This window comes from Phocoena phocoena, chromosome 1 (assembly GCF_963924675.1).
Source record: "Phocoena phocoena chromosome 1, mPhoPho1.1, whole genome shotgun sequence".
In the NCBI taxonomy this organism is placed as follows: Eukaryota; Metazoa; Chordata; class Mammalia; order Artiodactyla; family Phocoenidae; genus Phocoena; species Phocoena phocoena.
In genome coordinates, this window is record NC_089219.1 from 20,961,699 (window position 1) to 20,985,270 (window position 23,572).

The 23,572-nt window shown below is 48.7% G+C and overlaps 2 protein-coding genes across 2 annotated transcripts; both read right to left on the minus strand.

Annotated features, from left to right (window-relative positions):
- Positions 1–111: 111 nt before the first annotated feature.
- Positions 112–6,545, minus strand: GPATCH3 (G-patch domain containing 3). The gene is made up of 7 exons (XM_065886800.1): positions 6,097–6,545; positions 4,406–4,824; positions 2,704–2,878; positions 2,324–2,383; positions 1,597–1,718; positions 1,359–1,486; positions 112–857 (listed from the first exon to the last, which is right to left on the minus strand). Exons 1-7 carry the CDS (start codon positions 6,527–6,529, stop codon positions 620–622), a joined length of 1,575 nt encoding a protein of 524 aa, XP_065742872.1. The 5' UTR covers positions 6,530–6,545; the 3' UTR covers positions 112–619.
- A 9,521-nt stretch (positions 6,546–16,066) lies between these two features.
- NR0B2 (nuclear receptor subfamily 0 group B member 2) lies at positions 16,067–17,819 on the minus strand. Its single transcript, XM_065897427.1, has 2 exons — positions 17,279–17,819; positions 16,067–16,308 (listed from the first exon to the last, which is right to left on the minus strand). The coding sequence occupies exons 1-2, from the start codon at positions 17,817–17,819 to the stop codon at positions 16,067–16,069; spliced, it is 783 nt and encodes a 260-aa protein (XP_065753499.1).
- Between the last annotated feature and the right edge of the window lie 5,753 nt (positions 17,820–23,572).

Sequence of the window (23,572 nt, forward strand, 5' to 3'; positions counted from 1 at the left end):
GCGTGGTGACGTCGGTGCGTGGGGCGGACGTGGGGGCCTGGGGGAGGGGGCGGTTACCTTTCTGGGGATTTCTCCACCTTCCTCCCGGCCGAATTAGAAGAGAAAGAGAAATTCGGTAGTAAACTTTTTTATTCTCTCGTCAGGTCGCAGACCCGGGACACCTGCAGCGGACTCTCCGCTGCCCGGTCCCAGCCAGTTAAGGGTAGAGGCGATGGAGGGCCCGCCCCAAGACCGTCTCTTCCAACCACAAATCCTCTCCTCTTCCATGTCCCTTTTCCCCTCTTTCTGGGCTTCAGGCTGAACCCACTCCCACCCTCCCCTTGCCCCCAGGAAGGTTGTGACGATAACCTCAGTCAATCCAGTTTTCAAGGTGCTGGGGGAGGCAACAGGAGCAAGCCCAAACAGGGACTAGGGTTAGGAGACCACCGAGGACAAGTCATTAAGCCCTATCATCAAAGGGGAGGATAGGGGGCTTTTTATAAAAATGCCCCTGAGGTAGACAGGCAGAAGGCAAGTTCTGAACAAGCCGCGCAGACTGCTGCTCCCAGAGTTCTTTCTGCTTCCGTGGGAGATAGGGCCAGGCAGAGGGCTGCTGCTGTGCAATTATGAGTGATCCTGATTAAGGAAGCCCTTGAACTTGCCACTCACGCTCTGAGGGGCTGTCCGAGGCACAGCTGGAACCCCTCACAAAAGCCATATCTGTGCGAAACTTCATGCTGGTGGGTGGCTGGCGGCGGAGCAGCGACTCCCCCTGGTCCTGGGGTAGGGGCTCATCGTAGATGGTGGAGATGAGCCCTAAGCCAGTTCCACGGGGCCTCTTTGGTTGCACAAATGGCTGGAGCTTCTCTCCATGGTACCTGGATCAAAAAGAGCTCTCAGTGAGAGGGCTGCTATCTCACAGCAGTAAAGGGTTTGAGAAAGAACAGGGTAGAAGCTACTTCATATGTGGTTTGTCCCAAAGACTGAGCATTTAAATCTGGATCTTTGCTCTCCAGCCTCCTTATCCATCCATTGACAGTGCCAGCAACCACAGGCCTCACATACTGCTTTCATTTTAAATGGTACACGAAATTTAGAACAACTGTCACCACTCTGTGACTTACAGTCACTTTCTAATAGCAATCATCAAGTCCAAACTCCTCAGACTTGGGGGAATGACTCCCCCAGGAGATTAATGATTGTGTCAAGCCTGAGGACTCGGTCTTGAAAACGTTAGCGCCAGACATACTTTTTCCTTCTAATTCTGTTTTGAAGTTCATTCCCTAGGCGTCTCTAGCACCCAATCCAAAACCAGAGGGAAGAGGGTACAGCTGAAAGGCTCACTTGGGCTCCCAGGGAAGTCCCTCACCCATACTCACCCCAATCCACGCTTGCATCTGGGGTGCTGGCCGTCACTATCCAGGGCCTCGGGCACCCCTGAGCACCCGCTGCCCAGGCCCTGGCCCTCGGCCCAGCCCTGCCGCTCCATCACCTTCCGCCCAATGCCCTGCAGAGGGAAGGGAGGAGACTCGAGATGGGGCTCCTGTGGGGGCGGGGAAAGGAATGAGGGTAAAGAAGGAACAAAGAGAGGGGTCAGCGGGCTGGCACAGTGCTCACCTTGGTGTGGCGCTCGAAGGTGCCCACCTGGTGTCCAATCACGGAGCCGGCCTCCTGGCCATCACGGAGTCTCTGTTCCAGACGAATTTGGACAGAGTCTCGGGCATCCTTGTCTCCACCATCTGAGGAAGTAGAGCCCAATTTGTGGAAGGGTCTCTCTCAGCAGAAGGGGGGAAAATCAGGTTTCTAGGCCCCCCTCACAAGATTTAAATATTCATTTTTATGGTGTGTTATTACTGTATTATTATTTCTCCCATTAGACTGGGAGCTCACCAAGAATAAGAACCACAGCTGTCTCATCTTACAGATGAGGAAACTGAAGTACAGAAAAGTCATAAAGCCAAAAAATGAGAGAGAGAATTAGGACCCAGTTCTTCCCTTCCCACCCCCCAACCACCCTAGGTCATTTCTGACTCCAGAATCTAAATTCTTAACCAGAGCCCGAACTCCTGACCCTCCCACTCTACTAGGGTCTGCCCATCAGAACCAGAGCTCCCTGAGGGCTGTCACCACATGTCCTTCCTGCACAAAGAAAGGAAAAAGGCTCTGCCCACAACCAGCACTTAATGCACTCAACTAGCGATGTTTTAAGAGAGGAACCTCTTAGCGGGCTACCCCAAGGGAACTGGTGCCCTGTCTCAGCCTCTGCTAATTAGGTCTGGTAAAGTGTCACTGCAAGGCCAGGGCACCATTCCACCTCCCAGTACTGCAACCTCTGGCCCAGTACCTGCATCGTAGTACACACTCATATCCACATCCCAGTCATCGGCTGTCTGTTCATCAAAGTCTGCAGATAGAAAAGCATCAAGCAGAGTGACTCTCAGTTCTGTCAAGAGTTAAATTAAATTAGACTTTCTAGAACTTGGGGCTTTTGATTTTATCTTCAAATCTCTCCTCTGAAGGGGGGTCATTCAGAATTTGTAGGAGGGCATTTTCTCTCTACTCCACTGATCCCTCACCCCTAGAAAGGATGGCTGGTCTCTCATATATGACCAGTGTAAGCCTCTTTAGTTGGGCTCACTGCCAGGGAACCCACCGTGTGGAGCACAGCGCCCTGAGCGAACGCAGCAGGGATCACCCCTGCCCTTGCCCGGGTGCCAGTGTTACCTCCTTCCTCTTCCTGCCAGAATTGGGCGTCAGTGTAGAACACCAGGCCTGAGCCGCCCTTCTCCCACTTGAGCTCGATCTCCTCCTCAAAGAGCTGCTCAGTGGTCCGCTCCTGCCCGGTCACGTCCTCATGCAGCGCTTCGTGCCGCTCCCACTCCTCACCCCGCTCGTCGTCCTGGGAGAAGGTGGGGAGAGGTGACCTGCCTGTCCAGCTTCCTGACCTCAGGCCCACGAGGAGGGCAGCTCAGTGCACAGGAGGTCCCATAGATGGGACCTCGGCTCCTTTCCTCCAAATTTCTCTGAGAAGCAGCACTTTCTGGCCCCTAAGCCGGACCAAAACATCTCTCCATGCCCTGTTTCTCAACATACTTGGCCCCTTCCGCCACAAGCCTGACTCACTCTTATCCCTGTGCTTTTGGCCATGTTGTTCTCCCTGCCCGAATATCTGCCCTCCTCTTCCACCACCACCTCCTCTTCACTTGGTTAAATCCTCCTCATTCCTCAAGTTCTGTAGCTCACATGAGGTCCCCCACCACTCTCACTGGTCTCTGAATTTCTCACTGCTAATCAATACACCCTGTTTATGCCTTTCTACATTATGTCACAAAGAAAGAAGGGACAGGAACTAAACCTATCGTCTACTGTGTCAGGCCCTTCACATACCTTAGCTCCTTTAATCTTCCCAACAACGCTGTGAGGTTAGTACCATTATTCCCATTCTACAGGTGATGAAACCTCGATTTAGAGGAGTAAAGTGATTTGCCTAAGAGAGGGGCAGAGCCAGCTTTCAAACCCATACCATACCACATCCCCTTTCCAGATGCTGGTTCTCTCTCTTCAGGGAGCTTGAAGGCTCTTTGTGGGAAGGAAATGAGTCTTAAAATGTCTTTGGAATCCTGTGCTAGCCCCTGTGTTTACAACTGCTTGACTGGACTTGTGGAATGACAGAATGACTCCTGGCTTGAAATCTTGGGGACTCCTGCCCCAGTTAAACTCCAGGAGGTCTCAGGAATCACTGCTACAGAGCAGGGGCTGGAGAAAAGGCAGGACAGTACCACACACTAAGGATGTGGTCCAGATGTGTTAGCAACTCTGAGCTGGGAATTTTGAAGACACAGGTCAATTACTTCTTACCCAGAGTATGCATTTAAAAAAAAAGTTTCCCAACAAATCACACCTCTCCCGATTGTATGGATGAACAAACAAGTTTGGAGAAAGAGGTAGAAGAAATGTCTATTTCATTGATAAAGTTAGAGTGGAGGCTAGTGTTCAATCCACAGACTCAAGGTCAGAAAATAGAGGCGACTTCTCAACCACATAATGAAAGCACACAGAAGTTAGACAAGCAGCGAAGGGGACTGGGTTCACATCCCAGCTGTGCCTCTGCTTCCTTAGGTGATCTTATCTCTTGGTCAGTGGATTTCATCAATGAAAGGGACCCTCCTTACATTTCTTCTGAAGGAATGAAAAGAAGACCCCTTTGAGAATCTTTTGATAAAAGCTCTGGCCCCTCTCCGAAAGAAACATATACCTCCACGTGCAAATGCAGTTTTACATTCAATGTCAGGGAGTTCAAAGTCTTTGGAAGCCTCCTGAGGACCCCAGGTTTAGAACTCTGGTAATACACAATTGAAGAGTGGCACTGTTAACGCCTTGGCCTCTCTAAGCTGCCAGCAAGGACAAGGTGGCTCCCTGTACTCACGTCATCTGAGTGTGACTCTTCTTCCTCTTCCTCTTCTTCCTCTGGCTCTTCACAGGGGTTGGCTGGTACGTCTGCCAAGCAGGTTCCCTGGGGTATCTCCTCACCCTCGGCTGTGTACACAAGCTCTGCCTGCTCCACAGTCTCCGAGTCGTCATACTTGAAGGGCACATTGCCGTAGCGCCGGGAGGAACCTGTCTTGGGGAACTGGAGATGCAGCTGGGTGATGATCCGAGGGGGTAGACGGCAGGCCCGGATCAACTCCAAAAAGACCCGCAGGGGAGTCCCCACATTCCCGCTGGGCATCAGCACCGGTGGGTTCAGCTCTGGCAGTCGCCTCAGGTCGGCCAGCGTGAAGGCTTCACTCTCAGCCTTCCGACTCTGCAGTTCCTTCCGGGTCTTGAAGGGAAAGGAGTCCCAACCTTGGGAAGCAGGGAGAAGAACAGCTCTTGAAACCTAGAAGTCTCCAGCAACACTTGAGTCAGAAACTGTTCAAGGTTTAAATCCTTTAGCCTAATGCTGTTTCTCCCTTTCAAACTTTTCCAGAGTCCCTTCCTCTGTTCCCTGACCAGAACCACCTAGTAATCACATGCCATTTCTCATCACCTAGGCTAAGCTCACAAGTTTCTTCCAGATCTGGTTCCTGATGACCTTTTGATTTTCAACTGCCACCAACCCTCACCCCCTGCACACTGTCATACCATGTGTTCCAATCACATCAAACAATTTAACATGCCCTGAGAGTTTCATGGGCTTTCACATATCTGTGTCTTTGCAAATGCCATTTACTTTGAACACCATTCTTTCCCACCAACTCCTGTTTATCTTTCAAGATCCAGATGCAAAACCACATTTCCTAATCCTTCTAGGAAATGGGTTTCTCCCTTCCCTGTCATCTCACAGCAGTTGGTGTTAAAGAGCACAGGCTCTGGAGCAAAATGCCCAGTTAGTATTGTGACTCTGTTACCTTGTAATATAACATAACTTCCGTATTCTTCAGTTTCCTCACTTATAAAATGGGTAACAATAGCTCCTACCTTACAGGATTGTTGTGAAGAGTCAATAAGAAAACGAAAAGACTTCGAACTGTGCCCAGTAAGTGCACAGGAAGTGCTCAGTAAACGTTAACAATTAGAATGGCATCTCTGTGACACTTACCTTTTTACAAATCTGTCTTCCTCTCTGGATTCTGAGCACAGACTGTGTCCAACTGTTCTCTGCACACCAGCTAGAGTCACACTACGTCTAGCAATACAGGCTAGATTTGTTGAATGAATAAATTAGAGGGCCCTGCACTGTGCTTCCCGTTTCCCTATCAAAGTGATTTCCCATGAAAATGGGAGCTGTCCAGAGAAAAGAGTTTGTCTCTTCATTTGCATCTTGCCAACAGAGGACTGGGTGGGGAGCAACAAAGACAATATCTGATTTCCTTCTTCCCCTTCTATGTCAGTGCAAAAGGGTATAGACTTAATGAATAGACTTAATAAATTGGAACGATCATCTTAATAGGCCTCTTTTTTCTTTCCCCCGAGTTTTTCTAACGTGAGAGTTGAGCCTGAAACTTTGTCCAGAAATGATATAAACTCCTAAAGAGCCCTAACGAGAGACCTGACTTATCCTCAACAATCCTCAGGGACGGTGCCTCCGTTCCAGTGCCTCTAGTAGTCCCAGTCTATTATCTCTCCTACGCGTACCTGATGCCTCAGTAGGTAGCCGAAGTCTGCGGATGAAACAACGACCAGGTAACCAAGTCCCCTGAGAATCCAGCCACCGGCGGCCCGAGTACATACGGAGAAACCTCTGGGCTTGAGTTGGCCCCCGTACCGAGATGACGCAGCAGCAGGTGCGGGTCTGGGCGGGAGCAGAGTCCTGAGTGGAGACAGTGCGGGCATCGTTGAGTGAAGTCTGGGCGAGACCCTGGCGGATAGGAGTTAGGGTAGAGTCGGGAGCAGCCTGGGGATGGGCCCGCTCAGGCCGATGCCGGTAGTGGAAACAGAGGAAGCCACAGCCGCACTGTTCCCGGAACTGGCTAAAGTAGCTCCGTAGCTGGGCTGAGCGCAACTCCGACGGGATACCGCTCACTATTAAGTAAACTGCCGCCTCCTCCGCCGCACTGGACGCCGCCATCTTGGGTGTCACATGATCGGCTGGAACCAACACTTGCGAGAATATTGCCAGGGGCGTTGAGATGCTGCAATAAATACTGCGTAACCGGTGATTAGTTCGCCGGGATTGAGGACGTGGAACCAAGAGCTGGGAAAGCACGGAAGTCGCTAGGTCCCTTTCCCACAGACAGAAGCCGGTGGTGATGGGTAAAACTGACCTGAGAAGTGGGGTTACGGCTCTGTTTCATAAGACGCTAGTGAGGATCAGATCAGAAGCCTGAGGGAGAGGCAGTGTTTAAGATTTATCTCCCAAACCTAATCGCAATTCTTTATCAGTTTAGGGCCTTTTCAGTCGTAAATCCATTTATGCTACCAAAACATATTGGTGAACTCTCACAAAATCAGTAAGATAATCCAATTGAAAAGTGGGCCGAAGACCCTTCACAGAAGAGAAACACATGCAATTAACAATGAAAGATGCTCAATCTCAATCATCAAGGAAATGTAATGAGACCCACTTCATAGCCACCAGGTTGGCAAAAAATTTTAAATCCTCAAATCCTCTTTTAAACCCTGACGATGTAGAGCAACTGGAGCTCCCCTACGCTGTTGGAAGTGTAAACTGGTACCACCACTTTGGAAAACAATTTGACATTACCCTGTAAAAGTGAAACTACACATACCTTTTGACCCAGCCATTCCACTTATATATTTTAAAGAAATTCTTAAGTATGTTTATCAGGAGATGTACTGACAATGTTGAACCTCGCTCAAGCCCTGTGATCCTGGAAAAGTTAAGAAACCCCTCCCACCCTTTTGTGTTCTGGAACACAACTTACTGCAAAGAGACACCCTTCCTTATATTACTTAGATAAAACTCATGGGTGCCCCCTTGTTTACCTATGGCAAGGCTAGACACAGACTCCAAATTTCAATTCTTTGCCTCATAAACGCTTAGATGAATTGCTTTTCCCCACAGAACAACGAAAACAAAATGCTTGTTAACTAAACTTTGGTTAAGCTTCTCTCCTTCCTCCAGGTCCATGAACTTTGCACTGTGTCCCCCTCCCCCAGCTTGAGCTGTACACAACCCCTCGTTAACAGCCCCTCCTGAGAATAGGCTGGGTTCAGGGTAAAACATTCTCTTATCTATTGTGCCATAAGCCATTCCTGGTCATCCCACTTCCTCTCACCCAGTTCTTTCTAGCCTTATTTACTCCTCCCTGTGAAAGAAAACCTCTTTGCCTAACCCTTGAGACACGTGTAGGTCTATGGTTAGAGCTTCTCTCTTTGCAATAGCTTCCTTCTCCCTATTTCAGTAGTTCCTTTCCTTCCTTGCAATAATCACTTCAAATAAAGTCCCTCCTTCCTAAGTCCAGATTTGTTTGTTATTTGACAGTATGTATGAATATTCATAGCTGCAGTGTTTGTAAGAGCAAAAACTGGCATTCAGTACCAATAATTTCAGGTATATGATACTGAGTGAAAATAAGTCAGAAAACAGAATATTCCACTTGTATAAAGTTCAAAAAATACAAATCAACATTTTTTAAGGATACACATATAAGTATGCTTTAAGATCATAAAGGGCGTTCCCTGGTGGCCTAGTGGTTAGGATTCTGGGCTTTCACTGCCAGGCCGGTTCAATCTGCGATCCCGCAAGCCACGTGGCGCTGCCAAGAAAAAAAAAAAAAAAAAGGCTTAGAAATTTGATCCTTAGCTAGCAGTGTGACTTGGGGCAAGTTACTTAACTTCTCTGAACCTAAATTTCCTCATCTGTTGGATAGGAATAATAGTCCCTACCCTTAGAGGACTGTGGTGAGAATTTAATGTCATCACGCGTATAAAAGTCTTCAGTAGGGCTTCCCTGGTGGCGCAGTGGTTGAGAGTCCGCCTGCAGATGCAGGGGACACGGGTTCGTGCCCTGGTCAGGGAAGATCCCACATGCCGCGGAGCAGCTGGGCCCGTGAGCTGTGGCTGCTGAGCCTGCGCGTCCGGTAAATGCCTAGCATACAGTAAACCCTCCTTAGACGTTACCTGTTATTTTCATGAGAATGGGGAGCCACAAATATGAGAGGGCTTTCCCTACTTATTTTATTTTATTTATTTATAAATATTTATTTATTTATTTGGCTGCTCCAGGTCTTAGTTGCGGCACGCAGGGTCTTCAGTTGCAGCATGTGAAATCTTAGTTGTGGCATGTGGGAATCTTAATTCCCCAACCAGGGATGGAAACTGCAGTGGAAGCGTGGAGTCTTAGCCACTGGGGAAGTCCCTCCCTACTTATTTTAATTTTTCATCTTTGTACGCCTTTCACATAGTAGGTGCTTAGGGAAAGCTGGTTGGTTGTTGGAGGCCTTGCTGCCTTTGGGAGGGATCAAGAAATGATTAACCCCCAATTCAGGGTAGTCATTACCTTTGGGTGATAGATTTAGAAAGATGTCAAAAGTTGATGGCAATAATGATCTGTGGAAAAAGGATGAGGGTTCTTGTACTGCTACTCTTTTTTTTTTTTTTAAACCTGGGCCCGTGGCAGTGAAAGCACTGGGTCCTAACCACTGAATGCCGGGGAATTCTCGGTACTGTTACTCTTTATATATTACATATATTTTATAAATATCTTATTTTACTCAATATTTTTCAAGTTTTTTTAAAACATTAATTTATTTTTGTCTGTGTTGGGTCTTAGTTGCAGCACGCGGGATCTTTCGCTGTGGTGCGCGGGCTTCTCTCTAGTTGTGGCACGAGGGCTCCAGAGTGCATGGGCTCAGTACTAACGGCACGTGGCCTTAGTTGCCTCGTGGCATGTGGGATCTTAGTTCCCTGCCCAGGGATCAAACCCACGTCCCCTGCATTGGAAGGCAGATTCTTAACCACTGAACTACCAGGGAAGTCCCATATTTTACTCAATATTTTTAAAATCTTAAAAGGGAAAATAATATTTCAAAAAGCAATAAAGCAAGTAATTACATTGTGGTGATCACAAATATCCACCTATTCAAGAAATAAAAAATAAAAACAGTTCTAACGAGCATCTGGGTAATTGTGAAAAGGGACAACGTTATGTCTGGATTTTAAAATCTGCCGAGGGATGTTTAGATTGGTACACTATTTTAGAAAACTAGCAAGATCTACTCAAGTTGAGCACGTGTTCTATGACTCGGTAATTCCGATTCTTGTTATATAGCACCAGTTCTGCAAACATCCGTGCACCAAAAATAGGTGTGCGAGAATAATGCTAGCATTATTATTTGATGAACCAAATGTTCCTCAGCAGTATTTTAGTGTAATGGGATACTTTACAACAATGAAAGTGAATGGGTTACTGCTACACAGAGCATAGATTATATCTGGATCTCAGATATAATATCAAGTAAAAGAAGACAAACACAAAAAAGTACATGCTATACAATTCCATTTATATAAAGTTTGAGACAAGCAATCTCATTTATCATGTTGGAAATCAGGGGTTAGTGGTACCCTTTGGGCAGGAGAGAGTGGTAATGATGGGGAGGGTTTCTGGAGCGTTGCTAATGCTCTATTTCTTGAGCTGGGTGATGGTTACAGGGTTGTATTCATGTTGTGATAATTCACCAAGCTATACAGGTCTGATTTGCATACTTTTATGTATATCATACAGAAAAGGCTTAGTTAAAGCTATCTTTTTAAAAATCTGAAAATTGAAAAATAAGTGTTACGTAACAAATGATGTGAACTGGGTTTCCCTGGTGGAGCAGTGGTGGAGAGTCCGCCTGCCAATGCAGGGGACACGGGTTCGTGCCCTGGTCCGGGAAGATCCCACATGCCGCGGAACGGCTGGGTCCGTGAGCCATGGCCGCTGAGCCTGCGCGTCTGGAGCCTGTGCTCCGCAACGGGAGAGGCCACAACAGTGAGAGGCCCGTGTACCGCAAAAAAAAAAAAAAAAAAAAAAAAAGGATGTGAAGTGAAATTAAAATGGTGTGCTCTGGAAAAGCTGTTAGATGACCCAAGAAGTTACGCACTTATGACTACACACAGTTGCCATTTGTGGGATGAAATTTCCGAGACTCACAGGATGCTCAGTGTGTAGTAGATTATCAATAAATCATCATTGATGGAATGAATATTCCTGGCACTAACATGGGGATGTGCTGCTGAGTGTGGCTGGGTACTTTCTCCAGGGAAAGTGGGCCACTTCCTTGGGGGAACAAACAGGCCAGATTTCTCATCAAAAACTCAAACTCAAAGGTAACCAAGACTACATTTAAAAAAAATTTTGTGTGTGTGTTGTGTATTTTATTTAGCATTATTATTTTTGGCTGTGTTGGGTCTTGGTTGCTGCACGGGGACTTTCTCTAGTTGTGGTGAGTGGGGGCTCCTCTGTGTTGTGGTGCACCAGCTTTTGATTGTGGTGGCTTCTCTTGTTGCAGAGCATGGGCTCTAGGCACGTGGGCTTCAGTAGTTACAGCACGGAGGCTCTGTAGTTGTGGCACACGGGCTTAGTTGCTCTGCAGTATGTGGGATCTTCCCGGACCAGGGATCGAACACCTGTCCCCTGCATTGGCAGGCGGATTCTTTTTTTTTTTTTTTTTACATCTTTATTGGAGTATAATTGCTTTACAATGGTGTGTTCGTTTCTGCTTTATAACAAAGTGAATCAGTTATACATATACATATGTTCCCATACCTCTTCCCTCTTGTGTCTCCCTCCCTCCCACCCTCCCCATCCCACCCCTCTAGGTGGTCACAAAGCACCGAGCTGATCTCCCTGTGCTATGTGGCTGCTTCCCACTAGCTATCTACCTTACATTTGGTAGTGTATATATGTCCATGCCTCTCTCTCGCTTTGTCACAGCTTACCCTTCCCCCTCCCCATATCCTCAAGTCCATTCTCTAGTAGGTCTGTGTCTTTATTCGGCAGGCGGATTCTTAACCACTGCACCACCAGGGAAGTCCCAAGACTACATTTCCACTCTCATTCTACCTTACAGTGAGGTGGGGAGAAGGAGTCTAGGTGCTGTTATTTATTCTCCACTTGATCATCTCTGACCATTAACGACTCAAGATAGCATAGCATTTAAGAGCATAGGCCCTAAATCCAGACCAGCTGAGTTCAAATCCTGACTCCACTACTATTAACTGTGTAACCTTGAGCAAGTTACCTAACTCGGTGCCTCGGTCTCTCCATCTGTGAAATGGAGATAATGATAGTACTTCCAGCATAGAGTTGTAAGACTTAAATAACATAATCCATATAACATGTTTACAGCATAGCTCTCCATAACTGTTAGCTGGTTATTGTTTAGTAGCTATCCAGAATGACCTGCCAGAAATGGATGGTCCCCTTTGTTAACCCTGATTCCCCGAGACCTTAGCCTTGTTGCCTCCACCAGTTTCACTGGGACTGACTCTCTCTGCTGCCTTGTTCTGTGACATGGCCCCTGTTCAACTCTCCAGGATCCTCTCTTGCTCTTAGGTCTCCTGGGACCCAGTTGCCCCAGACCACTGGCAGTTAGCAAAACATCCTTGAACTCTGACACCTCTGTGCCTTTGCACCTATCGTTCCCTCTTGCCTGGCAGCTCCCTATTCAATCTCTTTAGCTCATAGCAGCTACCACTTGGCTGAAGCATTTTTCCCATCTCCAGGCAGATTTAATTACTACCTCTTCTGAGCCCCTGCTGCCTGTTGGATGTCCCTCTATCACAGTTCAGATCACTCCGTGTTACAGTTACTTGTGTGTCTCTCTGCCATATAGGCAGGATGTTCAATGAAGGCAGGGACTGTATCTTATTTATTCTGTGCTCCTCAGCATCTAGCACAGGATCTGGTACAGTGGACATCAAGAAAGATGTTGAAAATGGCATGAATGGATGGATAGATACCTGGGTGTTGGCTTTTTGCTGGCATCATAAATTCTAGGTTACGTGACTGTACCAAGGGCAGGGTGTGTCAGTGCAGGGCACAGCACCCGTCAACAGCCTGACTGCTTAATAAGCAGTCAATGATATGGCTAATGAAGGTAGAAATAATGATGATAATAAAGTGGTACCTGAGGCTGACCCAGAGCCACAGCCACTCTCCTGCTTCCTAGTGCGTCAGCCCTGGCTGGGCCTGAGGACAGGGATCAGGCTGAGAGACAGTCAGTAAACAGTGGCTGAGCTGGCTCCAGACAACCTGAGCTTGGCCATGACTCACTCCAGCCTGTGCTGGCCAGAGCCTGGCCTCCACAGTCACACAGGCCTGAGTTCAAATCCCAGCACAGATGGTGATCAGTCCAAACCTTGCATACCCTGTCTAAGCCTGTTTCTTCCTCTACCCTCTCTGGTTGATGTGACACAGTTCCCATCTGATAGTGAAGATACTGATAGTGAAGACAACCTACCACCTTTGGAAACCCTGCAGTCTCATGGAGAAAGCATTATTGCCCTTATTAAATTGTATTATAGGAGGGGCTTCCCTGGTGGCGCAGTGGTTGAGAATCTGCCTGCCAATGCAGGGGACACGGGTTCGAGCCCTGGTCTGGGAAGATCCCACATGCTGCGGAGCAACTGGGCCCGTGAGCCACAACTACTGAGCCTGCCCATCTGGAGCCTGTGCTCTGCAACAAGAGAGGCCGCAACAGTGAGAGGCCCGTGCACCGCGATGAAGAGTGGCCCCCGCTCACTGAAACTAGAGAAAGCCCTCGCACAGAAACGAAGACCCAACACAGCCAAATAAATAAAATAAATTTATTTTTAAAAATTGTATTATAGGGACTTCCCTGGTGGTCCAGTGGTTAAGACTCCACTCTCCCAATGCAGGGGGGGCCTGGTTTCAATCCCTGGTCAGGAAACTAGATCCCACATGCTGCAACGAAGGGCCCGTATGCGGCAACGAAGATCGTGCGTGCCGCAACTAAGACCAGTGCAACCAAATAAATAAATAAAAATATTTTTAAAAACTGTATTATAATTTTCTCTTTAGTTTTGCTAAATTTGTCTTTATGTTCCTCTAGAAGGCTTGGGTAGGGTACAGGGAGTGACTCAAAAGATACAGACGAGAAATAGAAGTGTATCTCCCCAGTCGTGTGTAGGGGTAGGGAAGAAATTTGCAAAAGAACAAGGTAGGCTAATAGGGAAGCTATTTGGATGATGGAAACATTAGGTAAATTGAGGGAAAAGGCTGGGGTGGAGAGTGGAGAGGAGCGCTTTCTAATGCCTGCTCAGGGTTAGGGAGGGTGGGTGAGAGGCAGGAAGACTCAGTCTGAAGTTCAGAGAGGAGCAACAGTAAACTAATGGGGGCAGTTGGTGAAAGGACATGAAAGATAGAATGACCCCAAATCCCTGAATCTGCAGGATTTGACTCCTATGGGGAGATGAGTCATCTGCTCTTGAAAGCGTCGCGTTGACTCATGAGTCTGCAAGGTGAGATGGGCCCAAGGGTTGGGAGGGGCAGGGCAGGGACAGGTGTCAGGGACTGAGGTCTGGGTCTGGGGTTCTGGTGGAGGGTGAAGGGGTAGAGGGGTGCAGGGCTTGTTCCTGGGCTCTAGAGGACATCTCTACTTGGGGATATGATTAGGTCCTGGCTGGGGGGGTGTCGCTGAGCAGGACATGGCCTTTCTGAGAGGAGGGTGGATATTGGGGTCGCCGTGGGAAAAGGGAGTGATTGAGGCCCTAAATGCTGGACAGAGCAGTTTGGCCTGTACTTGCAGCTTCTGGGTAGAACCTGAAGTGTACGGACTCAGGTCCCCCTACGCTGGGGGCCACTTTTTCTTTTACTGTGAAATACGGAAGGTGGAGAGCATGCTCTGGTGTGTCCCCCCCATGGGTGGAGGGATGTAGGTGTGAACGTCTGGCTTGGGGGCACGTCTCCTCTCTGTGGATGTGTTTGCCGTATGTCGCTGAGTGAGTGTATCTGGACTGTGCATTTCTGTGCTGTGTGTGGGCCGATGGAGGGTCTGTTTTGTGGGTCTATGTAAGCGTGTCTGAGTTGTTCAACTTAGTGTGCCTGTGAGAGAGGGTTGTAGGTCTGAGTTGTGTGAGTGTCTTCGTTGTGGGGTCTGAGCTCTGCCATTCTGTCTCATTCTGGGTGTCTGAGTGGTGAGTGGGTGATTGGGTAAGGGACGGGGTGCCCTTGCTGCTGGCACTGGGTGCCCATAATGGGTACATGGCCGGTTCAGTTGTGGTGCCTTTCTTTGTGGCTTTAGGGAAAGGTCTGAGTGATGATGACTCCTAGACTGCTGTCCCTGAGTGAATGACCTCTCACTGAGTAATAATTAACTTGGCCCCGCCGTGAGAAGAATCCAAACTGTGGTGGTGAGGGGGGTGGGGCCTGGCTGGGACAGGCCTCATTGCTGGAGAAAGGAGGAGACCTGAAAGGGGGTCCTATAGGCATGTGTGTTGTTATCATTCCCTCCTGCCCACCCTGCAGGTCAGTGACTTTGACCTGAGTGATGTTCAAACTATTTAACAAACAGTGAGGCACAGACATTGACTAATCAGAATAGACACAAGCCATGCACTGAATGGAGCAGCCCCGGAAGCCGTGGCTATGCCAAGCGTTGCCCTCTAGCTGCTGGACATGGGGATGGATTCCAGGAGAAGGGCTGGCACAGAGGGGCAGGGGAGCTCCAGGCAGTGGCTATGAGCCAACTGTCATGGAAGTGTGTTTCGGACTTTACCAGCTGGTGTGGTAACTAAGCCTCCGTCTGCTCCGGTTTCCAAGCAGCCTCCAGGCCAGCCCTAATTGCCCTTGCCCCCTGCCATTGGGAGAACTGTGGACTAGACTCCTCTGTCCGCTGAAGGAATGGGGGAAGCAAATGATCCCAAACTGAAGAAATTCCTGTAACCTGTTTCAATTTGGAAATGGGCTGCTGCATTTTCCTTATTGGCTATAATTGGCAGTTCTCACTGAGGTGAGAGGGAGGCTGGGGCAGGAGCTGAGGGAGGGGTCAGCAGGGGATTTGAAGACAGGGAGAGACACTCCCTACCCCCTAAGATAAAGGCAAGGACATGAGAGGGTCCTGAACTGACACTGCCCCCTGAACTCGGACCCACGTGAAATAAATCTCACCCCCAGAAATGAAATCATCATCCCACTCTGAAAAATTAAAATTCCAGTTTCCTGAGGTCTGGCTTCTGTGCCACTTATAGTTCCTTCCTCTTGGGCTCCCACTGACAGGGGCAGGGTGGCTCGGGAGGTGAACGGGTCCCTTCCACATGTACAAATTACAGTGTCAGGCTCCAAGTGTATCACACCTTTTATTACAAAACCCAATAACTTAAGTCAGTTCTGTACAAAGTCAATAGGACTCCTGGCCCAATGAGCAGTAGAAACTTCCAACCCCGTCCCAGGAAGGGATAGGAGTCTTGGCCCAGAGGCTGTGGGACCACCAAGGGCTGGCCAGACAGCTGGAGCACTGTGTCCAAACTGAGGAAGGCCAAGATGGGGTTGGGCTGAGTGAGGGCCCCATAGCCCACCTGGCTGGGCCGGGACCAGCTGCTCATGGGAAGCCTCTGGGAACACTGGGTCACCCAGGGAACGACCAGGCCTAATCAGTGCTGCCAGCCTCCACCCAGTCTCTGCTTGAGCTGGAGCAGGTCACCTCAGCAAAAGCATGTCTTCGAGGAGGCCAGCGATGTCAACGTCTCCAATGACAGGGTGAAAGAACAGGTCTCCAAGCAGGCTGGGTGGAACAGACTTGAGAGTGGAGGCCGTGAGGAGGACACGAGCCAGGCGGCTTTGGCCTGCTGGGCACCAGGGCTCCAGGACCTCCCACAGGGCCTGGCGCGCCTCCTGCTGCAGGTGCCCGATGTGGGAGGAGGCGTGGAGGCCTGGCACGTCTGCGGGCAGAGAAGGCACAGATAGCTGGTGAGTAGCCTACTCTGACACCACGGGGCAAGACTGGCCCAAGACCGGAGGCCACCGGCTTGGTCTTTGAGGCCCCATTATTACCTCCTTCATTTATTTATTTATCACTTCATTTTTCCATCCTTTATGGAGAGGCAGTATAGAGCAATGGTTAAGACACAGGCTGCCTGGGTTTGAATCCCACACTGTCACTTATTAACTGTGTGACCTTGGACAAAGTTACTCAATCTCTGTGCCTCGGTTTCCTTATTGGTAAAATTGGGATAAATAATAGTACCTATCTCCTAGGCTTGTTATGAGGTTTAAATGAGCTAGTATATGTAAAAGTCTTAGAACTGGACCTAACATATGGTAAGTTAATATGAGTATTCACTATGATTATAATGAATTATGATAATGCATTCTACGAGGGCCTTTGGTGAGGAATTCTCATCTAGATGCTCTCCAGATTACAAAGAACACTTCCTCTATCCGTTGCTCTCCCAGCTGAAGTTTATGGGGACTCCTCCCTCTCCTCCCCTACACTCCTTCATCTTTATTCCTCTTCTCTATGTGGTCTTTCTGAACCCACAGAGTTTCACCTTCAGAACTTCCCCATGCAGTCCGCTCATGAAGGCGTGACTGAGGCACAGCTGTGTCTGCCCACCCTCCCCTTCCCCACTTCCACCTTCCCTGAGGGTCAGGGCAATTTCTTAGGCAGAGTGGCAAGGACTAGATACTGATATGAATAGACCTGAGTCCGCATTCTTGCTCTGCCCCTACCTGGCTGTGTGGCTTTCACCAAGTCAATTAGCCTCTCTGAGCCTCTTTTGTGAGATGACTACTTGGTGATAATCAGGACCCAAAGTGATCACAGATGTCAAGCCCTTAGAAGGCGCTGTCCCTGGCTGGGCCCTGCCCCCCACTCCAGCTTGGCCCATCCAGGAATGTCTGGGAGCTCACCAGGGTTGAAGAGGATGGTCCCTTTCAGGTAGGCATATTCTTTGGGGCCCAGCTCCAGACTCCAGAAGGACTCCAGGCAGCACTGAAGCCACTGCACTGCAGCCAGTGAGGGCTGGGGCCGATCCAACACCTGGCCATTGCCTGCACCGCTGGTGGGCTCCTCCAGCAGGATCTTCTTGAGTATGCTGGGAACTGGGACCTCAGTCACCTCGAAGGTCACAGTGTCTTGGGCCAACCCAAGCAGGAAGAGGGGGCCCCAGCAGCACTGCAGCAGCTGTCGCCGATCCTGGGGGGGCAGCTGGCAGAAGGACGGCAGGTTCCTGAGGAAAGCCAACGTCTTGGCCAGAACATCCAAGGCCTCCCGGCAGGTGCGATGGGGAGTACACAGCCGGACGGGCCGGTGCTGCCTGCACAGGCAGTGGCCACGGGCTGGGGGCACAGAGGGCCAGTCCCTGACGCTGGGGCTCAGAAGTGCATACAGAATGGTTGGGCGGCCTGCAGCACCCTGGCATGGGCAGGTCCCTGGCTGGCTGGAGCTCATGGTTGAGGATCTGTTCCTCCTTCCTCCAGGCTCTCCCGCCCCCTGCTTTGTGCTGTGGGTGCTATTTATATCCGCAAATGGGGGAGGGAGGGGGGAACCGCCCAACAACCTTGACTCCAGAAGTCATGTTCATTGAAAAAAAAAAAAGAAACTCACACTGACCCTGGCAGGACCGGTGGGGAAGTGGCGGGGGAGGGAGGCCTGGAAGCTCCACGTGGCCCTGATATCACTTCAGTCAATGAAGCAGCGGGTGCAGGGCACAGGGTCACCTGCCTGCTGGCCCTGCTGCCCCTTATCAGATGATTCAAGTGGATAAACAGGGTCATTAACCCAGGCTGTACCAGGGCACCAAGGCCTCAGGTGCACGATCAGCAGGTGGCCATGGCAGGTGGCCCTATTTGTGCCTGCAGGACTCTCGCTCAGCCAGGAAGCCAGCCCCAGAGCTGGACAAGCCTTGAATACAAGGCCCAGCCTGGAAGCGCCTTATCTCTCACTTGTTTGCCTAACCTTGGGGCCCTACTCCTGTTGTTGGTGAGGAATAGGCTTCGGGGAAGGGAGCCAGGATCCTGGGGGGCTGGGAGGACTTTGCCCACTGTGCAGTCTAGGAGGCTGCCTTCCTCTTCCTCCAGTTCTGGGGGGCCCTGCACGAATAAGGTCCTTAAGAGCTCTTTCTCCCCAGCCTGGATTCCTGGGGCTCCTGAGGGGCCATATCTGCTGAGAAGCCCTTGCAGAATGACAATGAAATACTGCTGTTTACTGAGCACCTACTATGTGCCAGGCACTTCCCACTCTAATATTCAGAGCTTCCTTATGAGGCACGATTCTTACTTTTTGAGACTCAAAAGGTAAAGTGACTTGCCCAAGTTCACACCACTAAGAAGAGACAGAGCCCACACCAGTCTGACTCCAAAGTCCTTGCTTTTTCCCCTGGACCCACTGCCCCAGTTGTGCAGCCAGAGCTGGTGACTACCTGGGCCCCTGCCTTGCTGCTGCTTCCTGGTCTGCTGATGTTGCCCACTTATGATCTGGGCAGAAACGTTGCTCTGCCACCAGCCATATGGCTCCCCTGTCCCAGGCATCTGTCTCAGATGCTGGGGCATGGGTTGTGAGAGCTGGTGGGAAGGCCCTTGGCTGCGTTATGTCTGTAGACCTTGGCAAGCCCAGCCTGGCAACCCTTCTGCTAACACACTATTGGGCAGCCATCACCATCCCTGGCATCTGCTCCTGGCTCTATCACTTTTCAGTTATGTGACTGTGGGCTGAACCCCAAATCTCTGTGGGCCTCAGAAGCTTCATCCGGGACAACGCCTGCTTGCAGCGATGCTGTGAGGACAAAGTGAGATCCTACGTGTTGAATTCCAAGCAGTTTCTGGCATACAGTAGGAGGACTTTGCTCCCCCTTCCCTCTGACTAAGGAACTAAGGCAAACAGGCCCCAGCAGACAGGCACGCATCTTTCATGCAATTACAATTGCATAATAATCTTCATTCTTACGTTTATAAAGTTCCTTTAATGCCCTTTTATCTTACTGGGTCTTCACAACATCCCATGGAAGGAGAGTTTACAGTCAGACTGTCTGGGTCCAAATTCTTCTTCATCACTTAACTGAGAGACCTTGGGCAAGTCTCTTTATATTTCTGTGCTTCAGTTTTCTCATCTTTAAAAGGGTAGTAAGAAAGCCCACGCATGAGCTGATACAATTTTGTAGGGCCTTCATTAAGAATAGAAAATCAGGTGTGAAAGTGAACATTTAATAAATGATAAAACAAATCAGTACAAAGTACAAACATCACAAACCCAGGAGAATAACAAAGTACTTTTACTGATCAATTGCCTGACAATATTTGCCTACATATTTTAGCTGCACACTCTTTGCTCGCCTCTTCACACGTTAATGATATTTATTTTGAAACTGACGCAAACACCGAAAGGTTGCAGGTACAGTACAGGGAACTTTTTTTTTACCTTGAACGCTTTGGAAGTAAATTGCCAACCTGAGCCCCATCACCCCCAAATACTTCAGTGTGTAAATCCTACAAACAAGGACATTTTCCTACATAACCACAACATAATCATCAACGTCAGGAAATTAACATTGAATAAAACCAGGAAGTTAACATCTAATCTCATTGAACATCAGGAAATTAATATCTAATCTCTAGTTTTCGCCTTTAATGCTCCAGTGAAATCATTATAGTAAAAGGGCTCAGTCCAGAATCACACATTGCATTTCTTCGCCATGACTAGCCCCTACTGGTCAGGAAAACTATCCTTAGTCTGTCCTTGCCTTTCACAACCTTGAAACTTTTGAAGAGTTGTTATTTTGTCTCATGGCTTTCAATTGGAGTTTGTCTGTGGCTTTCTTGTGATTAGACTGTCCCTGGAAGTGATGTTGTGTTCTTGATACACCCTGATATATCAGGGAGGACACATTTCCATTTGTCCCAGGGTTCACTTGGTCACTTGATTAAGGGGATTTCTGTCAGACTCTTCTGTATACCAGTTACTCTTTCCCCCTTTTAAATGAATCAGTATTTCTTTCTTTTTTTAATATATATGTATTTATTTACTTATTTGGCTGCACTGGGTCTTAGTTGTGGTACGCGGGATCTTTGTTGCAGCTCATGCGGGATCTTCCTTGCGGCATGCAGGATCTTTAGTTGCAGCATGTGAGATCTAGTTCCCTGACCAGAGATCGAACCTGGGCCCCCTGCATTGGGAGCGAGGAGTCTTAGCCACTGGACCACCAGGGAAGTCCCTGAATCAGTATTTCTTGAGGAGGTACTTTGAAACTATGTAAACATTCCTCCTCATACATTGAATGTACTTGTGTGTGTTTGTATTTAACTATGAATTCATGGTCTCCTATTTTATTCAGTGGCTTGTAGTCATTACTATCGTTATTTATTTTGATGCTCAGATTGTCACAGACTTGGCCGATGGGATCCCCTTCAAGCTGGGGTCTATGTCCTTTTGACATGCCCCCATTACTCTTTGAACATCCTTTGTTTCCTAGTATATGAAGATATCACTTTTCCAGCCCCTGGAATCAACTAGTACTACGTGTAGCTCTGATTTAATCTTTTAGTAGAGGATAGTATTTAAAAACCATGATCGGGGGGCTTCCCCATGGGGGGCTTCCCTGGTTGCGCAGTGGTTGAGAGTCCGCCTGCCGACGCAGGGGACACGGGTTCGTGCCCCGGTCCGGGAAGATCCCACATGCCGCGGAGCGGCTGGGCCCGTGAGCCTTGACCGCTGAGCCTGCGCGTCTGGAGCCTGTGCTCCGCAACGGGAGAGGCCACAACAGTGAGAGGCCTGCGTACCGCAAAAAAACCCCCCAAAAACAAAAAAAACCCCACCATGATCTGGGTACCAGAATCATATTTAGAAACGACGATCTATTAATCGCTATTAGGGTGCCACTGCTTCCCAGCCCTCCCAGAGTTAGGGAATGTACACACACACACACACACACACACACACACATTTATACCTATGTTTATTTACACATACTGAAAAACATGAGTTCATACTATTACCTGTAATATTAATCCACTATAATGGGATTCATTCTAGTTTTCGCCCTTTCTATATTATACCTCTCTTCTCTGACACTGAGAAATCTGGTTTTCATTATTTTTAACTTATTTACTCATTGGATCAAGCCTCCATTTGTAACCAATCTGCCGTCTCCGCCACAACCCTCTCTGCTGTAAGAGGCCTTCCTCTCCCCACTTGGGCTCTGATTCCTCGGGTCAGGTTGCCCCCTCCCACTCATGGACTTCTTCACCCTGCTGGGCCTGTCCCTCTATGCCAGGTCGCTGCTCTTTGAGGACACCCTCCCGCCCCTGCTGAGGCCACCGTGGTGCCCTCTTTCACTGGTGTGTGCTTTTACCTTGTTCCTTTCTACCCAATAGTTTTAGGATGGACATTTTCAGGAAGACAAAGGAAGAGAAGGAGGTAGAGCTGTCAATGATTTTTAAAAATAAATTTCTACAGTGAGAATAGAGAGATGATTCTGTCTTTCCTCTTGCAATGTTAATTTTTTTTAAGTTTTATTCTTGATAGTAAGGAGATGTAAAACATGCCCTTTCACACATAGATGTATTGGGTTGGCCAAAAAGTTCATCTGGGTTTTTCCGTAACATCTTACAGAAAAACCCAAATGAACTTTTTGGCCAACCCAGTATTTGCTACCTGTAGTACTGCTTGTAGGTTTGTAATCAGAATTTTTATAGATTCTACATTGTGTAATGCCTATGGGAAAAGAAAAACATGCATGGAACATTTATAATTGCATATGCTGCCTATTCCTTATAGGAGGGAACTTCCTTTTAGAGTTGGTGTCAATATGAAATGACAACTTAGTGATGAATGATTGAAAGAATTTTGCACAGATTTGCTTCTTGCTCCATACAAATCCTTGTTTCTCCTCCACCACCCGCATACTTCCAGGTGCCTTGGGAGTAATTTATATTGGGAAGAAGGATAGAGTGGGAAAAAACAGTGATCTTGACCAGTTGTAGTTTAAATTTTTATTTTTTGCAAATTAAAAAGAAAAAAATATACATGTATTTGACCCTAAGAAGACATTGCTGGGACCTAAGAAGGCATTGCTGCCTTGGAAGGGCCCATGCAAATGCAAGGTCCTGGAATTTGAGCTTCATTAGTTTTACAGCAAACCTGCTTCTAATAATGCGTTTCTTAGGTGCTGTGAGAACATAAAGTGCCTGGCACAGCAAGTGCTCTGTAAAAGAGGACAATTGTTATTGTTGCTGCTTTCACCCTTGTTTCCTAGAGGAAGAGGTTGAGGAAGAAGTTGAGGAAGAGGAGACCCAGAGGAGGGAGGAGAACCCTCACTGGGGGTCATGGAAAAGCTGGGCTGGAAGTTGGGATTCCGGGTTTTAAGTCTTGCATTTTTTTGCACCGTGAGGAACTGTGTTTTCTGAGCCCTGTGTGTGGCCTGAAGGCCAGAGTCAGCCCTGGAGGCCCTGGAGGGTAAGGAAAGGCCTCAGCTGGGATCTCCACAGCCTGGAGCCTGACTGGGGCCATTCACTCAGAGGGGTAGGAGGCCTCTTGGGGGAAGATGGTCCATCAGCTGCCCTCTATCTGAAGGGAGAGACACAGGAGTGTCTCCCTTAGGAGTCCCCAGTCTCAAGAGGAAGACACAGCTCTAGGAACCCCAGACCTAATTGGGGTGGCACAGGCCAGGCCCCAGAGACCCTAGTCTGATAGAGGAGATAAGCCTGGCTCTTGGGGGTCTTCAGTGTGATGGGGAGACACAGGCCAGCCCTGAGGAGGCCCCATTCTGAGGAGGGAGAGACAGCCCTGCTCCCAGTAGCTCTAACAGGGGAGCGTCGGTGGGGGGCGGGAACCCTACAGTGGAGCCATGGGGCTGAGTAGCTTGAATTTGGAAGGCTTTCTGGAGGAAAAGGTCATGACAACACTCTCTCATCTGTACAGCACTCTATGGTTTACAAAGTGCTTTCCCAGTAATTATTTAATCGTCATGTGACAACGGGACGAAGGTGTTACTATTCAAACAGGGACAACAACCATCATCATTCTAAACAGTGACACTTACTGAGCACCTACTGCCCAGTGTCAGGCATTGGGCTGGGCATCATCTGTAAATTAAAGGGTGCCCCGCAAGGCAATGTGGGTGAAAGTGCTTTGCAATCCTATGACCACGGTGCACACGTATGCTCTTGCTCTGTACAGAGGCCTGACTACTTGAGGATGCAGCTGGGAAA

Excerpts from the sequence above, each read along its gene's own strand:
- NR0B2 (XM_065897427.1), bottom strand. The coding sequence starts at position 17,819 with ATGAGCTCCAGCCAGCCAGGGACCTGCCCATGCCAGGGTGCTGCAGGC. Across the intron at positions 16,309-17,278 it reads GACCATCCTCTTCAACCCTG|ACGTGCCAGGCCTCCACGCC; the intron begins GTGAGCTCCCAG and ends CTCTGCCCGCAG.
- GPATCH3 (XM_065886800.1), bottom strand. The coding sequence starts at position 6,529 with ATGGCGGCGTCCAGTGCGGCGGAGGAGGCGGCAGTTTACTTAATAGTG. Across the intron at positions 2,879-4,405 it reads AAGAGTCACACTCAGATGAC|GACGACGAGCGGGGTGAGGA; the intron begins GTGAGTACAGGG and ends ACCTTCTCCCAG. Across the intron at positions 2,384-2,703 it reads CTGGCAGGAAGAGGAAGGAG|ACTTTGATGAACAGACAGCC; the intron begins GTAACACTGGCA and ends TTCTATCTGCAG.